Below are 18482 nucleotides of genomic sequence, written 5' to 3'. Positions count from 1 at the left end.
TTCTAAACTCAAGGACCACAAATCATATCATTGGTAATAAATCATTTTTCTTTTCTCTGACTAATTCGGGTTGTTTACCTTTTACTACCATGGCAGCTCTAGGGCCTCCTTACATGGTAGAGCTTTATATAAATTGATAGAGCCATCTACATTTTCCTTAACTCTAAGAACCCATTTGCAACCAACAACTTTTCTATTAAAGGGAAAAGGTACTAGATCTCAAGTCTTTTAGTTCACTAAAGCCTCATTCTTGTTGCATTCCAGCCAACCAATCTTTATCTTTAACAGCTTGTTTAACACTAGTAGGTTCAGACCTGGTTTGCATGGGATGAGTATTAAGGAAAGGTGCAATAGGAGACGCTAACACAGAAGATCATAAAACATTGTATCGAAAACAGTAGGAGAATTTTCTGGTTCTATTTATTTATTGGCACTGAATGTGAGTTTCATGGCCTTTATCATCTGCGAACATTTGGACATATTGGTACGGTCATGTAGTCTACCTCTCTTGTTCATTCGAAGTTGGGTCAACCTAGCCTTGTCAAGATGTTGCAGCTTGTTCCAAGTTTATCTAAGTCATGTCAAGTAGTAAAACACAGTCATAGTCCTTTTCCTATAAATGATTCACAACATGCTTCGCCTACCTTTGCTTTGGTTTATTCTGACATTTGGGAACCAAGTTGAATTAAGTCAAATTTAGGATTTTAGTAGTTTGTCGCCTTTATTGATCATTATTCAAGATGTACACTGTTATTTCAATGAAAGATCTTTCTGAGTTTGTTTTCTATGATTCAATCACTTTACAACAACATTAAAAATCAATGTGGAGTGTCTATTCAAAATATGCACAGTGATAACACCCGTGAATATGTTTCTCATTCTCTTCAAAGTTTTATAACTTCTCATAGGATTCTTCATCAAACCTTATGTGCACATGCACCTCAAAAAAATGGGGTAGTTGAGCAAAAGAATAAACATTTTGTTGAAACAACTCACACATTGTTAATCCATGGTGAGATTCCTCAATACTTTTGGGGTTATGTTGTTCATAGTGTGTTATCGAATTAATCACATATCATTTAGATAACCAAATTACTCATTCTATTTTATTTCCTCGTGACAAGATGCGGGATAAGCATCGTTAAAGACTGAATTGCGTAAGTAAGAGAATCTTTATTAACTGCATAACTCATCTTCCGCATCTCCATGTCTTACAACTTAGTCTTTGGGTCCACATGTTATAGAAATCACTAGGTCACAAAAAGGATATAAATGTTCCTCTCCCTCCCTTAACCACTATTTCATTTCAGTTGATGTCACCTTTACTGAGTCTTCCCTATACTTTAAGTCTATTCATTCTTACTACATCTCCATCTTATCAAATCACTAACCCAGTTGTTTGTGATCCTCGTATTGTTTCTAGTGTGCCTACATATCTCCCTTTCCCCACCACCTTTTCATGTGTATACTTTTAATAAATTTCCCATCTTCCACCAAATCTCTTTTAGTGCTCCTTCATCTCCTCCAACAAGGACAATTGAATCTAATCATTTCTCTATATAACGGTATGTGCTCTACCCATAATTCTTATCCTTGTTATAGTGCTTTGAGTTATCATAGGTTATCTCCATCACTTCATACTTTCCTTTTGTCTATTTCTTTAGTTACAATTTCAAAATTTATAGGTGATGCCTTCACCCATCCTAATTGGTGTCAAGTCATGGTTAATGAAATAAGTGCTCTTCAAAGTAATAGAACTTGAGAACTCGTTTTTCTGGAAAATCTAATGTTGGTTATAGGTGGATTTTTTGCTATCAAGGTTGGTCCTAATGGCATTATTGATCATCTCAAAGCTCGCCTAGTGCCCAAAGGTTACACACAAATTTTTGAATTGCTTTGGTAACACTTTCTCCCATTGCAAAGATGACCTTTGTTCGCTTATTCATAGCCATGCCTACTCTTCAATTTTGACTATTTTTTATCAACTGGATGTGAAAAATATTTTTCTTAGTAGTAATTTGCAAGAAGAAATTTATATGGAGAAACCTCTAGGTTTTGTTGCTCAAGAGGAGTCTTCTAGATTGGTATATTGTCTCCACAAATTTTTATATGGTCTCAAGCAATCTCTTAGGGCTTGGTTTGGCAAATTTAGCATTGTTCTTCAATAATTTTGTACGACTCAAAGTGAAGATCATTCAATAGTTTATCGTCACTCTGGGTGTATCTATCTAGTAGTATATGTTGATGATATTGTACTTACAAACAATTATCACTATGGCATCGCATTAGTAAAGCAACATTTTTGTCACCACTTTCAGATCAAATACCTTGGCAAACTCAGATATTTGGGAGTTGAGGTAGCAAAATCCAACAACGGAATTTTTATTTCTCAAAGGAAGTATGCATTTGATATTTCCGAGGATACTGGATTAATGAATTCAAAGTCAGTTGACACACCCACGGATCCCAATACCAAAATCCTACCTAATAGGGGGAGTCACTCTTAGGAAGTATGGAAGATTAGTCAAAAGAAAAATATAAAGCCATGGCCTCATATACTTGTTAGCTTATTTGGCTTAAACAATTACTTAAAGAATTGCAATTTGACTCAAATGACACTTATATATGACATCGAGTTACTCCTCATATTAGTTCAAATCTCGTCTTTTACAAGCAAACCAAACATATCAATGTTGATTGTCATTTTATTCGAGAAAAAATTGTATATGGAAATATCAAGACAATGTTAATTCTAGTGATCAACTAGCATGTGTGTTTACTAAATCATTACATTGAGCTAGAATTGGTTATATTTATAATAAGCTTGGTTTATACGATTTATATGCACCGGCTTGAAAGGGAGTGTTCGTTGTAACAAACTTGGGTCCATCTCTATATTATCCTATTTATAAATGCATAACCCTATGTGCTCAATACACATTAGGGATCCAGCTTATGCCCCTCTCTCTTTTATTTCAAGTGTTTGTATGCTTTTGCTATAAATGCAAGAGCAACACCTGTCATGATTTTTCAACAAGCTAATGATACATGTTGGTTTGTGTTTGCAAACAAAATACTTACATAACTTGACAAATTCTATAGTAGATTGCAAAAGATGAAAAACGTGATAAACAATGAGGAAGAAATTAAAAATATAGTAAAAAACTTTGGCAGTAAATCTTATTGACAAATTTGAGATCCTAAGAGGGAAATTCACTATAAAAATCATTCCAAATCATTTGTATATAATTATAATATAATTTTAGATACTTGATAATTTTTCACTAGAATTTAGTCCCAGATTTTTTTTTAATTGTAGTTACAATCAAGTCCTACTCAACAAGTAGAGGTTTGGGATGGATTAGAGATACCAAATGTTAGAAAAGTTTAGAGATGAATTTTTTTATCAAATTTGTATCGTTGGGTTAAGGATTGAAAGAACAAAGTCTATATCACAAGATGGTTTAAAAGGATTTAATGGATTCATTCAAGGAAATATTAAGAACGAAATAAGAATTCAGAGTTTTGGGGATCTAAAAACTAGTAGATGGACTTGATTTTAGCAATTAATAAAATTGAAGTTGGGTCTTCGGATAAAACAATGTTGTTTTAAGAACCTAAAGAAAAATACCCAGAAACATACCCGGAAAACAGACTTGAAACCAATGCCTTTTTTCCCTATGTATCCAGCATTAGATCCTTTCTTTGTTGAATTTCCAACATCACAAAGTGCTCTCATATTTTGAGCAGAGAAACCTAGCTCATTATTCAATACAACTATACCAGAATCTTGAAGAATAAATGTAAGAGTTGGTTCCACATTTTCTGGATAATTATTGTCATCTGCATTTTGAACCTGAATCAAAATTAACAATTATCAGGCACATGACGTATTGACTCTCAAAAACTACCAATAGTTTTAATAAGTGCCAACAAGATAAACAAATTTTCAAATTTAAGAATGGATCGTCAATGTAAATGATTTATTACTATCAACTGCACATGAACAGTGTAAAATGATATTGAAGATTTAAATTGAATTGCTCTAAGATAATCAGACTCGGTTGTTTACCCTCCTGCATAGCATGAACAATCTATCAATGGTGCAGATATGATGTCACTACTCCAAAAACTAAAATCATTGAGATATGAGAAACATTTCCAGTGTGTTATCTCTGTCTTCAATCTATATTAGATATTATATTTATCCATTCCCAACAAAATTCAACGTCTAAGGTAATGTAAAAAGTGAAACTCATCTATTAGGTAATAATGTAGAAGCTTAACATCATCTTAGATATTCAACACATAGTACTTACGAACAATAATAAGAAAAAGAAATAATATTGAATCACAAATATCCTCCATTTCTCCATTATTACTAATCAAAAGATAAAACATTAAAGAATTATTCTCACCAACTCAAGAATAAAATGTGAATCTTGAGAATATAGTTCTTGTGAAAGGCAATGCAGTGCTCTCCCTAACCGAGCGTGTTGCTTCTTCAACATTGAAGTATCAATATCAGAAAGACTTGAATCTAGGCCAAATTCATCCCGCCTGATGGATTCAATAAGCAGTGGAGCATCCACATCTGCACCATTTTGAAATGAATTTCCAAGGCAGCAAGTGTTAGATTCCTGGTTAGGTTTTTCTTGATCAACTGTTCCAGTGACTTCAATATTTGCTTCAGGAATAGGAGACTTATCCAAGGTATATTGGTCATGACCCCTTGCTTTTATATCAGTTTTGGCATCTTTTACGCATGAAACTTGAGTACAATGAATGTCAGAGGTGTTGTTTGAAATAAATGAATGGTAATCATTGATCCATTCAGAAATACCCAAAGATAATCCTATTTCATGAAGCATGAAACGTTGCTCGATATTGGTGCATTCACATAAAATAGCTGAAGCAGAATCCTTGAAAACAGATTGCATCCCAGAAAGCAACAAGTCAGAAGCAAAACTGTGAAATTCTTCTGGTAAGTAACCAAGACAATCAAGCACAAACCTTGACAGAATGGATGCAACTTTACTCACTTTATCTATGTGTTTGCTAAACTCACTTCCCATTTTAGCATTTGAAATTTCAGTTAAATTCTTTGTTTTACTTAATACTTCCACAGACTGATAGAGACCATTCCCATCATCACTAACTTCAACATCTTCAACAGAGTTTCTGAACATAACTTCAAATGCATGACAAGCATGGCATTTTAAAAGTGACAATGGCACATATTTTTCCCCCCCTACAAGTGCGATCAGAGACAGCAAATGCACTGCAGTTTGGAAAGAGGATCCTTGAAGTGCGGCCTCCAGGAAAGAGTCCAAGGAAGCAGAATGATCTAACCGTATCACCTTTCCATCTCTGGTAACTAAACACAACAATTCCTGGGTATTTACATCATTCAACAACCATGATATTAGTGGGCCTAGAAAGGGAGCAAACCTAAGATCCCAATGAGACCACTTGCTCAAATCAGACAACATTGGAGACTTGAGAAAGAGTTCAATAGCATTTTTTGCCATAACATTTTCATTGTTTTTTGCGTGGCTCATCTCAGACCAATCAGTAGTCATTTCTGACCAATTATTATCTCTATCACTTGATGACTCTCCATAGTTTTTTCCTGTAATAGTTGCCGAAAATACAACACATTTTGAAGTCACACAAGATTTATGCCCCTGAACAGCATCCAGCAGATTCACTAGAGAACCATTTGGAGGAACATCAAACATAATTGTAGGGAACTGCCTCGTAAGCAGTATGGATACCATTTGTTTGGTTACTATTTCATTCTCCCACAAAGTACTAAGAGCCTGAGATACTAGAGTAGTCAATTGATTTGTAGACATGCAGGCCCCAAAAGGGAAATTTTCACATCTATCTCCATCAAACAACTCCAGTAGCTCATGAGGCAACTGGTTAATGTGCTTCACCAGGAATGATATGAAATCTCCATAACCAAGAGAATCAAAGTTTTGAATACCAAATTCCTTGGCCACCCAATTTTCACAGTTGCAAAACTTCCTCAACAACATAATTCTATGTTGCATAAGTGAGTCGCTACTAACTCTATTTATCTCATTGTCATGGTCAAAATAAGTTCCAATTTTTCTGACGACATCACCAGAAGAAATACCTGTGACATCCAATAATGAAGTTTCCATGTCACCAACGATATAAAAGATCGCATACATAATAAGGAAAACTACAAAAAAAGGTAGCACAATAATGCTCGTATCCTTTTGGAATTTAAAAGAAAAGAAAATAAATTTCTTAAGTTCTCATCAAATAGATTTTAAATCATTAACATACAACTCCAAAATAAATTTCTTAAGTTCTCATCAAATAGATTTTAAATCATTAACATACAACTCCAATATAAAATTAGGCATATAAAATACTCAGAAGATTGAGCTGTATTAAGTTCCAAGTGCAATTCATTGTAATATATGTGATTTTGACTAGTTATGGAAACTGAAATATAAAGGTACAGATTGTCAATATTAGAATATAACTACAAAATATGTCAACCAAAGCTTGAATTAAAGGAAAAACACTCACACTTTGCATTCTCTATGTTATCCATTGTTATGACTGGCACTTTCTCCTGGCATGGTCCAACATCGATAGTCTCATATTCAGAAGACCGCTTGGTTGGGGAGTTACTTAATTCATTACCAATGATATCTTGGAATGTATCATACATGTTGTTCCTCATTCCAGATTTGATATATGAAACCTAAAGCATTGAAGAGTGAGAAAATTTCACCATATGACGATATACATTTTTACCAAGAAGCCTATATTTGTTCCATAAAGAAGTCACATAAACCGGCAATATTAATAGATATTAGATTTTGACCAAAAAAAGAAAAGGCATAATCAGAACAAATGAATATGCAGTCTTGTGACTGGGTGAACGTACAAAAAATTAAAGTAGTATATTGTCACTCAAAAAAATGTTTTACGTGTTACAGATAGGAAAAACGGAAAAGACAGTTAAATAAGGTTACAAAACCGTTATTGATGGTTACAAAACAGTGTAACGTCCAAATAACTACAAACAACTGAAAATAAAGAGTACAGAGCACTGATGAAGTGGCATAGCTAGTACAAAATTAAATAAAAATAAAAACTGACTTAGATATAACACTAATAGAGAATATAAATATTAACATGAAAATTGTATTATCAAATTTCGGCCATGGCGGAATGTAGTGGCGGTTTTCCGACCTGCCGCCACAACAAGATGGTGGTGAAACGGATTTTCCATGGTGGTCCATGGCGGCCATTTTATGCATAGTGGTTGGCAGAACAACAATGGCGGAAGAAGTGGGGTGGAGAAGAGAGATGACAGCAAAGTGGAAGAAGGGGGAGGAGCGGCGGCAGGAGTGAAACCCTAATACCCTAATTGCAGCAACCTTTGCTTTATGTGTTTAAAACAGAGCTAAAAATTGGTCCAGGCCCAATAAAAAATTAAAACCCACCCTATTCTAATCCCACAACTTTAGCACACTTTTTCTTTTATTCTTTTCCAGCTGCAACTTATTATCACCAATAACCACCACTGCCGCCACTGCTCTTCGGTCGCTGCCGCCGTTAGCCGTCACCGGCCAAGCCTTTTTTTCTATTTTCAATTTTTTGTTTAATTTTTCTTCTTCTACACTCTCACTATAACTATTTTTTAAAAGAAAAATCTATTTTCACTATAATATTATTACTTTTCCATTAGAATTACATGTGATATGATTATATTTCTTTAGAAATTGATGTTTCCGCCATAACCTGTTATGGTTTCTGTTAGATGATATAATATTGTGTTTAGTAGTTGGACTCAGCCCATTATGTATTTCTGGGTTTGACCCATTATCAATATAAATAAACTATCCTTTGTGTAGGGTTTACACAAGGGAGATTAATCCCAAAACCCTATTTCATCTTATTTTACAGTTTCCGTTATAACTTTACAACGGATTTGAGTCTCCGAAATTTTCCATTATCCGATATTAATAACATTGAAATTAATGCATTATGAATAATAATAAATACTAGCTAACATGTGCAAGAAAGGGGAAAAAAACATTAACATCAAAAATCTTTTCAACCATTGATCCCAGCAAGCTGTGAAATCCTAAAACCATCAAATACCAGCAACCAACAATAGAACAAGCTCTAAATGTGTTCTTAAATAATTCTAGCAAGTAAATCAATAACCTAGATGTTGTATATTGGATATCATTAAAATATGTGTTCTTTTTTTTTTCCTTACACAGATCAACTTAGTATCAAAGCTCCCAATCTTGGGATTTTAATTTTCATTGCCACAAAAAAAGAGCCACATCATTGTTGTCTCACTAGTATTGAGGTTGTCATGAAATGCATTAATTGTCGAGTGCCAAACGCCAAGTGGGCCAAATCAACATGAATCATGGCACTTGTGTTGCTACACTCTCTAGTGAAAAGACTTATGCATTGACTAAAATGTATAACTTTTGGCCTACTAGCAGGACATTGTTGAGGGTAGATTGTTGTTATCAATTGTCCCGTAGTGAGATGCCAAGTGAATCAAATCATAACCGAATTGTGACACATACAATGCTACATTCTTAAGTAGAGAGCTACCTTCTTAAATAGATTATTGAGGGTAGATTGTTGTTATCAATTGTCCCTTAGAGAGGTGCCAAGTGGATCAAATCATAACCGAATAGTGACACATAGAATGCTACATTCTTAAGTAGAAAGAGTTGTGCCATGATTATTATTGCTACTTGCTCAATTAAGGTATTTATATATTACATATATAAATAAGAAAGAGAGAATAGTAAATTGGAAGGAAAAGGTATGTCATGTAAAACAAAACCCTTAGGCTAGATACATATACCTAAAAAGCATATTTATGGAAGTTGTACAATAAAATACCAACCATAATTTTAACACTTCTCTTAAGTTGGGGCCGATATAAATTGCATGCACCCAAGGTTATCAGACTCGAGAGTCTATGTAGACTCGTGAGAGCTTCGTAGACTCGACTCGTAGACCCGACTCGTAGACTCGTAAGAGTCTACTACACCCCTACTTCATATGAAAATTTGTATATAGTACCATACCAATTCAGAATTTAATCACCACAATTAATGCAAATAGTAAACAAAGTTCAATAATTGTAAAATAACTTAGTTCAACACATATGATTGTTATATAAGTTCAGTTCAAATTACAGCAAACACATAAGTTAATACGAATCAAAAAACATAAATAACTTCAACTCTCTGGCCCAACCCTCTACTTATATCATCTCCAACATCATCATCTTCTTCACTAGGATCACAAGAATTTGAAGTAGTGCATGTCCCACTTCCAGACATTATAAACCAGTCTCAATCAATTAAAAATCAAATAATTTATTTTTTTAGAAAACCAAAAATAAAATAAATAAATTAAATAAAAGAACAAAACTACACATATTATATTATGTGTGTGTATATATATATATATATATATATATATGTAACAGAACAACAACAAAAGCCAGAGAAAAAAAAATGAAATAAAAAAACAAAGAAAAATATATAATATATTATATATGTAATGATTAGTAAAAGTAAAAAAACCCAAACGGGAATACGTATGTCAATTACTTCGAAAGAGGGAAAAGAGAAGAAGGGAACAACGACGCCACTAAACCAACGACCTGACGAAGCTGCAACGCGAGGCGATCAGAGCTACCATGCGACACGATTGGAGCTGCGACGTGGATGACCGGGGCTGAGATGTCGAAATAGGTCAACATTTTCAAGTTCGATCTTCTCTTCTTCTTCGATTAGGGTTTTCGAGTTGGGCTTCGATCTCTGTTTTCGTTTGAATTTTCAATTTGGGTCATTGGGGTTTTGGTTTAGGCTTAAAATTCGAAAGCCAACAACATGTTTTGTGTCATTTCGTCTCGTTCTTCGAACTCGGTGACTCACTCTCGAACTCGCGAGTTTGGTACGAGTTGACGAGTTTACACCTTGTTCACTACGAGTTTGAAAAAAAAACGAGTTTATATGCGAGTTAACCCGTGAACACTGTCATGACTCGCAGACTCGTACGAGTGTACGAGTCAACCCGCGAGTTTGATAACCTTGCATGCACCAAACTTGAAATATATAAATATAATTCTAGGTCATCTAAATTATTTAGGGAGAATACATGCGAGCTAGTCATTAGAGCTTATAAATCTAGTATGTAATTCCTTTGATAGCATCTTTTCCTTGGTAAAATGACAATAAGGATGGATTTAACGGAGAGTGAGTGGATGAATTTGAGGAGATAGAGAGGGGAAAGTGGGGTTGTTTGTTTTAAGGGATGGAGAGGTGAAAGTAAGAGATTTAAAGGTAAAGTTTGTGAAAGTTTGTGAATGATTTTGTTGAAATATGTAATAAGTCATGCCCTCTATGAGTTGTACTTAGGAGTTTAGAATAGTCTTTTAATCATCCCACTGTATTAGTTTTCTATCATTATTAATAGAAGATCACAAGAGGGATCAAATGTTGATGTCTAATGTTGATGTCTAATGTTGATGTCTAATGTTGATGTCTAACAGTAAACATGTTAGATAATTATTCATTGGAGTTGACAAATCTAATGTTGATGTCTCCAGACTCAATTTTTTCTCTTATGAAAGGACAATTCACCTCAATATGTTTGGCGAGAATGTTTAAGTTTGCCTAGTTGGCACATAAAAGGTGCATTTGGAAACTTTCTTCAAATTTAAGCTCCTTGAGAAGTTGTTTTAGTCGGATCAACTCACAAGTGATTATTGTCATAGTTTGTATTATGCTTCTACACTTGACCTTGCCACAACATTTTCTTTCTCAGTTATCCTAATACTCAATTACCTCTAATAAGAATACAATACCCTAAAATAAAGCATTTATTATGTCGTAACCATACCCAACCACTATTAGATAACCCAACAATTTTAGTATTTCCTTAATGAGGTATTTTCTAGGAGTCTTCTTGATATATATACTTTAGGATGATTCTTAATGGTCTTGATATGGAGAGTTTAAAAATTGACCTACTATGCTTTTCCATTTTACAATTGTTGCATGTTTGTAGCTATACTATTATATTATTACATATACAGTAGACTGGAACGAAGGATGTTTATTCATTATTCTCGGATCAATAATATCAGATTCACATTGATAAATAATTATCTCTAATAGGCTTACTACGACAAGGAAATATAAATGGAACCTAATTAACAAACAAAATCAATCATCTCTTAACACCAACTCATTATATGTGAAATGGGGGATTACAGCTAAATTTAAAATGCTAATTAACTAGTATACATAAAAGAAGTAAATAAAGTTACATATGCAATGTTAATATAATGGAATGAATAAAAGGAAGCTTACAGCAACATTCAGTAACCCAACGAAAGGATATGATGAGAACAGTTTTTTTATTTTCCTCCAGCCACAGTGTTTTACTTTATAGAATTGAAGCATCCTCTCGAAAACCTACATATTAATTGTGTATCAAGAACTGTGTTAGACCTATGTTACACATATCTAAAACAAGTATACTTCTGCAAAAATTATTCCTAGCTGAAGTAGATGAATAAATATTCATAGAAGAGCATTTGTTTCCGTAGAAGAAGTTCATTGAAGTTGAAGAAGAAGAAGAAGAAGAAAAAGTACGACATACATGGATAAGCCATCCTTGGGGGGAAGGGATCAAAGAGAAGGAAAATATTAATTGAATGAGAAAAAACCACATTGACATCTCAGAATATGAACAACTAACTAGGTGCCGCATAGAAAATATATGTGAAAGCTGGCACTGCTCTCCATGTAAAGGCACCAACCAAATCACTCCACAATAAAACAAATAAATAAATTTAATTCAATAATCCCCCAAAAACAACCGTTCTAATGATAAATTGGTTCAAACTCTCTGCACAAATCCACTTCTTCACAAAAACAAAAATAATAGTCCATCCAAGTTGTTTGTATGTCAGCATAAGTTGATCTTTTTCTATTAAAAAATTATACCACTATGAGATCTTTGGTCTTTGCATATGGTCCATGAACCTATCGTGAAAATAGTGTATTTTACTTTTCTAAAGGAAAAAAAAATACAGCAAGCAACAAAAAACTAATTAACTGCTTCAACTGTTGCATACCATTAGAAACAACTAAATGAAAATACTTTGGTATAAAAACCAGCAAAAAATAGAAACTTTAAAAACATGACATCGTGCATCAAAAGCAATATTAGCTGTTAACTGATATTTTTTCATCTTTACCCATTTGATACATAAATTATCACCTCTCAAGATGACATACACTGTGCATGCAAATTTTAGGCTGATAAAAGTAGTAGATGATGAAAGATATTAAGGGATGTAAACAATTTCACAAAGAAAAGAACCAAAATGTGCATGCTTTTATTAGAGAAATGTGTTAGCATGAGGGAAGGAGAAATGTAAATTATTTGAATATTTTGCAATAGATTTCCCATATAAATGAATTTCTCAGGCACCCCAATAATATAAAAACAACAGACAAAAATGCTCAATTTACAAAACCCAAGGTTGTTTCATGCTAGGGCCTAAGACTCCCAGAGACCAAGACTAGTTATCTACTGAACATTCTGACTAATTTACCCCATTTAGCATAACAAAAAAGTATCATCTCATTTGAATGATCTTTAACACCTACCTCATCAACCGTGTGCTCCAAACATGCCTCCTTCCAGGTTGTGACAAACAAGTGCAAAGAATCATTAGTGATTGAAAGATTTCCTTCCATATTGATTGGTACCTTGGTTTTGTCTGTTTTGTTACCATTATGGATTGGGGTTACAACACGTCCGAGTCTTTTTCTCTTTTGCAACTTATAAGCAGCAGATCTTGTAGAAGTTACGTTTTCAAATTTCCTTTTCTTTCTTGGTTGTTGACAAAATTCATTTTTAAGGCTGCTATTAACAAGGGAGTTCCCCATCATATCATTCCTCACCCCAAGTCGTTCCATCTCTTCAGTTGCAGATGGGTAAGGACAACTACTTACTCGTTCTGAACTTCTAGTGAATTGTGATGATGGGTTTGACTGGTTACCCATAATGTTGTTACTTTGTTCAGGTGCAGAAGAATCACTATCTTCATCTTCGGAGCTTGATGACATAAATCTTATATGCTTTCCACAAAAAGACTTTTTTACAGGAGAAAAACATTCAATGCGCTGAGTAATGGCATTAAAACGTTCATCTAACTGTTTTTTCTGAGAGGAAGAGAGAGAACGCTTTCCAAACTTATCAATCTTCAAATTTAAGGTCTTCAAGCATTTCTCTAATGTTGATTGCTCTGAATTTCTAGCTTCTCGTATAGCAGATATATGCATTCTGTGATTATAAAAACATTAGATTGGATAAGAAAGCCACTCTAAATCCAACACAGAACAGAAAACAAAACCCCAGAAAACATAAAAGCAATTATTTCTCTACTCCGTGAGCTTTTTAAGAAGGTTGTGGAGGTGGTTATTGTATACTGATAGAACTGCATGCTGCCATGGTGAACTGTCAAAGCACACTTTTGGTCTCCAAAAAAAAAATTTGTAGAAAAATTATACTCAAATCCCAATACAAAACATTTGAAACTACAAATACTTATCAAGAAAATAAGTCCAGCAAAAAGAATGTCTCAATCACTGAAATTAAACGGGAAAATGGAGATATGAATATGATTGTTGGCATTTACATGATGTGAAAAAAATTAAGACAAGGGAGAAGGCTAGAAAAAAATAACAATGCTACTAATAGACACACAACATATCTCTTAATAAACAAGATTGCAAAAAAGTCTGGTTACAACTACTGCCCAAAAAAGTAAAAGCTACAAAGCACAGAAAAATACAATTTCAAGAAAAAGGGTTCTGATCAAGCCAAAAGCAAATTGTAGAGCTTATTCTGAACTAGTTTGTATGAATCCCAAAATTCATAGGTATGAAATAAAATAATTTCAATAACCAGTTAAAAATATTTGGACCAAAAGTTACATTCAAAGATGCAAATATAAAATACTCCCCCTTTCAATCTGTGTGTTCAGCATGACATAATCATACAACTCAATCTGCTTAAACAAAAGTTAGTTTATGAGTATGGACTGAAGAATCTTCCATGAGAGCTAAACCAGATAATTCATTTGCAAATTATGCCAATATAAAAAAATTTTGATCCGCTGCTTCAAATACCACCAATAAAGAAATTTTGCTGGCCTACTAACTGCACTTGTTTACTTAGCATTATATCAAATCTCCCATGTCATCAATTCTAATGAGGAGTGAGGAGCCTAAATCGAATCATTATAACATGAAAAATCTCCAACACAGCACACGTTCACTCCATCTTTCTAATGCTACTAATGAACAATACATTTCAACCAACATGTAAGTGAAACAAGAAATAACGTACCCCAAGTTCTGAATCCGAATCCCAAGCCATTCCTTGCATTTAACCAATCGCTGCTTGGCAATAAAATCCAAAAACTGTTCAACCTTAATAATTTTGTCACTTCTAGAAGCATCCAAAAACTCACTCAAAAGTTGAATTATCTCCTCACTCGTTATCTTAAACACCTGGGTGACATCAGAGCGAAGGGAGAAATAATGCATAACCAAAGGATGCTGCAACAAAGGTCCCAATCCTAGCGCTTCAAAGTTATCAACAGCCTCATTCTTGCATATTGCCACTTCCAAATCATACAAGGAAGTGATCCTCCGGACCCCAACAAAGCAATGGACAAAAGCATTCACCTGCACATCAATCAATACATAATAACCCCCCTTTCTTACTCAAAAAGAACCAAAATAGTATAAAAATAAAAATAAAAAAATAAAAAACTAAATAGGCCTAGAAGCAGTGGAAATCGCATTGACTACTCTGCCAAATATTCAAAACCATTTCAAATTGGTCCTTAAACTTAACTAGTTTACATAAAATTAGAACTAAAAGAGACAGATATTCAATATTCGAGGAGTGCATAAATTTTTTTATTACTTTAGGAGACACAAACGAGAGAGTAAGTAATACTTCAGGCGTACATATTGACGGTTTCTTCATTCATTAATAAACCCAATGTAACAATCAATTTTTAACCGAAAATTCCGAACGAGTGATATGACATTAAATGAAATGACATAACATTCATACCTTGCCTTCAGTTATCATAAGGCGGTGAAGGGAGGGTACTTGCTGCATTTTGATGCCCAAGGAGTTCCAAGAATCGACTTGGAGCATCGACAGAGCGGTCTGGGAGACCTCCCATGACGAGACCGAGCCACCAGCGGCGAGGACGGCGCTGAAGGCGGCGGCTGCAGCGCGCTCAGCATGGTCAATTGCGAGTTTAGGGTTTGGGGGCGGGTTCTGAGGGAAAGACCGAGTGGTGTTGGGGAATGAGAAAGATCGCGGTGGCTGATGAAAGAAGGCGGTGGTGGGATTGGGGACATTTAGAGGATACTGCGGCAGCGATGGTTGCAGGAATAACGTGTTAGGGTTTGGAGCATTGGCGGAGTGCGGCGGTGGCGGCGGTGGTGACGGTTGTCCATGGCCACCTCGGAAAGGGAAAGGATGACCGTACATTCGCGGAAAAAATAACAAGCGAGGGAGACACCGCCGCACAAACACACAAGACTCACGCAACCAGTGAAATTGAAACTATCATATATTACGATAATTTAGGGCGTGGTGTTATGTTGACTCCAGTAGTAAAAACAAAGGAATGAAAACAGAGAAAAAAAAATGGGAGTGGAGTTGTTTAAATTTAGGTAGCGAATGTGAATTTATTTTCTTTCAACCATAGTAAAAGGTTTATTAAATTATTAGTGCAAACACATGTTTGTATTTTTCTTTATTATATATAACAAAATTTTTATTAAACTATAAAATGACTATTAATTACTAAAATAAAAAATTATATAATTTTTAATTTATAAAAATTATTTTATAGCTTATAAATAATTATTATGAAATTGTTATTGCATAAATAGATTTCATATTATAAATAATTATTGAAAATATCAAATTAGAAAAAAAAAATCATTTAAATTTAAAATAAATAATTATTAAAAAAGTAAAACTGAACAAAAAATTGTGTGCCCAAATATCATTTTCTGTATACACATTTTATTTTTCGAGTTTTAGCCTTTAACACTTAATTTAAAAATTAATTATCTTAATATTTACAAAATATTTATATATTTCGAGACTAACTGCCGTTAGTTTTCTATTCTCTAAAACAAGTTGTTATTATTTACTTTCATTTTCGACTCCTCTATTATTTTCATTTTGATCTTCTAAATAAATTACTCATTTTCTTTTTGATATATTCGTCATTTTGTCAACTATGGCTTTTTGTTTAATTTTGGTTAAATTACTATTTTAGTCCTCTTATATATTAGGTAGTTTCAAAATAGTCATTCAATTATTCGTTGTCTCAATTTAGTTTTCATATTTTCAAAAATGACTCAATTTAGTCCTCAAAGTTAACCGTGTTAAAATCAATAACGGAACAATGACATGGCTCTTTAACTATGTCTCACTTTTAATTACGTGGCTCGTAACGATGCGCTTATGTGGAATATCAATTGCTTTCGAAGGAACTAGGGTTGTTGATGGTGGAATTGGGATCAACTTGTGAATTGAATTGAAGCATTGCATTGGTGTGATTAATTGGGAGCAGCATGCATTGCATTGGTTTGATTGTCATCTTTGATCGAAGTCGTCGAGCATTTTAGGTGAGTTTTGCTTCCAATTTTATAGAAATAAATTTTAGGATTTTGTGGATTATGTGTTTAATTACTTAATTTGGGGGGTTTTGGGTGGATTATTTAGTTGGGTTTAAGTTTTTTATTTTGATGCTTGTGTGTCCTTTTCAGTTGAGTATTTGTTTAGTATTTTCGATGCTTCTGTGTTGTCCCACCATTTCCAAATTAGTGTGTAGTTTGTGGTCTCCCTTTAATGGAGTTAGTGTATCCTGTCGGTGTGTCGGTGGTTTTGTTTGTAATAAAAGTATATTGTTGTGGGTATGTGGACATTTTACAGGTTTACAATCAGTAGTCACTAATTCTGATGGAAGATGACAAGTTTGAAGTGGTTATTCACCATGGAGGGGATTTCGTGAATGAGGGGGAGTTAAGTGTGTGTTAATGGCCAAACAAGCGAATTGTCATGTGACTAAAACAAATGGTCTTACTTCGAGGTGCTATCTATATTGAGAGAAATGGGTTATATTAATGTGAAGGACCTATGCTATTCAATAGGAGGTTGTCCAGTGTTAGCGGAAAGGTTTTGGGTGGATTATGTAGTTGGGTTTAGGTTTTTTATTCTGATGCTTGTGTGTCATTTTTAGTTTAATATTTATTTAGTGTTTTCGATCCTTTTGTGTAGTCCCATCATTTCCAAATTACTGTGTATTTTGCGATCTCCCTTTAATGGGGTTAGTGTATCCTGTCGGTGTGTCGGTGGTATTGTTTGTAATAAAAGTATATTGTTGTGGATACATGGACATTTCACAGGTTTACAATCAGTAGTCACTAATTTTGATAGAAAATGACAAGTTTGAAGTGGTTATTCACCATGGAGGGCATTTCGTGAATGAGGGGGGAGTTAAGTGTGTTAATGGCCAAACAAGCAAATTGTCCTATGACCAAGATAGATGGTCTTACTTCGAGGTGCTATCTATGTTGAGAGAAATGGGTTATATTAATGTGAAGGACCTATGTTATTCAATAGGAGGTTGTCCAGTGTTGCAGGAAAGGTTGTGACATTTCCGTGATGATGTTGGTGCACTGCATATGGTCGAAATCGCAAAGCGACATGGTGAAATCCATATGTATGTGATTCACTCAATTTTTGTAGCAGAGTTGGTACATATGTTGGAATATTATCCAACTGAGGATAATGTTGAAGTAAATATTGGTATGGAGAATGGCACTAAGGCTGAAGCTGTAGAGGAGTTAGGAAATGAGGTTGAGGTGGAGAGTGAGGCAAATGAGGTTGAGGTGCAGTGTGAGGCAGAAAAGTTAGGAAATGAGGTTCATATGGCAAAAGTGTTAGGACATGTGCGGTTTGATGGTGCAGAACAAGTCCAGCCTGAAAGTGGTGAGGTTAAGGTTCAAAATCAGGGTGAATCACATGTACAGCCTGAGAGTGGTGTCTCGTAGGTCCAGGTTGAGACACAGAACGAGGTGGGTAAGGACTAAAATGTGGAAGAGGTTGAGGTTGAGTGGTTTGTCCACTAATTAGATAGATGAAGATAGTGATGGTTTATTTGATGTGGATATAGACACGCATCTACTATTGGTGAGAAGTTTGTGGTGAATGTGGACAATATGGAATGCACCTGCAGGAAATGGGGTATTAGTGGCATTCCATGCTTGCACTCGCTGGCTGTAATGAAATTCTTAAATTTGAGTGTGGATCAATAT

General features: G+C 34.4%; 1 protein-coding gene across 3 annotated transcripts in view; it reads right to left on the bottom strand.

The window, feature by feature from the left end:
- Positions 1-15769, bottom strand: part of LOC114177339 — a 28536-nt gene extending 12767 nt beyond the window's left edge. For 2 of the 3 annotated variants that reach the window (XM_028062636.1, XM_028062637.1), the window contains exons 1-7: positions 15208-15769; positions 14470-14810; positions 12723-13401; positions 11415-11519; positions 6571-6748; positions 4419-6145; positions 3644-3856 (exon numbers count right to left, since the gene is read on the bottom strand). In XM_028062636.1, coding sequence (XP_027918437.1) covers positions 3644-3856; positions 4419-6145; positions 6571-6748; positions 11415-11519; positions 12723-13401; positions 14470-14810; positions 15208-15636 — 3672 coding nt within the window. In that variant the 5' untranslated portion in view covers positions 15637-15769. The remainder of the gene's footprint in view (positions 1-3643; positions 3857-4418; positions 6146-6570; positions 6749-11414; positions 11520-12722; positions 13402-14469; positions 14811-15207) is intronic. The other variant, XM_028062635.1, reaches the window with a different exon arrangement.
- Positions 15770-18482: the final 2713 nt, after the last annotated feature.

Source organism: Vigna unguiculata, chromosome 3 (assembly GCF_004118075.2).
Source record: "Vigna unguiculata cultivar IT97K-499-35 chromosome 3, ASM411807v1, whole genome shotgun sequence".
NCBI classification, from domain to species: domain Eukaryota; kingdom Viridiplantae; phylum Streptophyta; class Magnoliopsida; order Fabales; family Fabaceae; genus Vigna; species Vigna unguiculata.
Note: the sequence above shows the minus strand (reverse complement) of the source record. Positions and strands in the feature narration are given on the sequence as shown.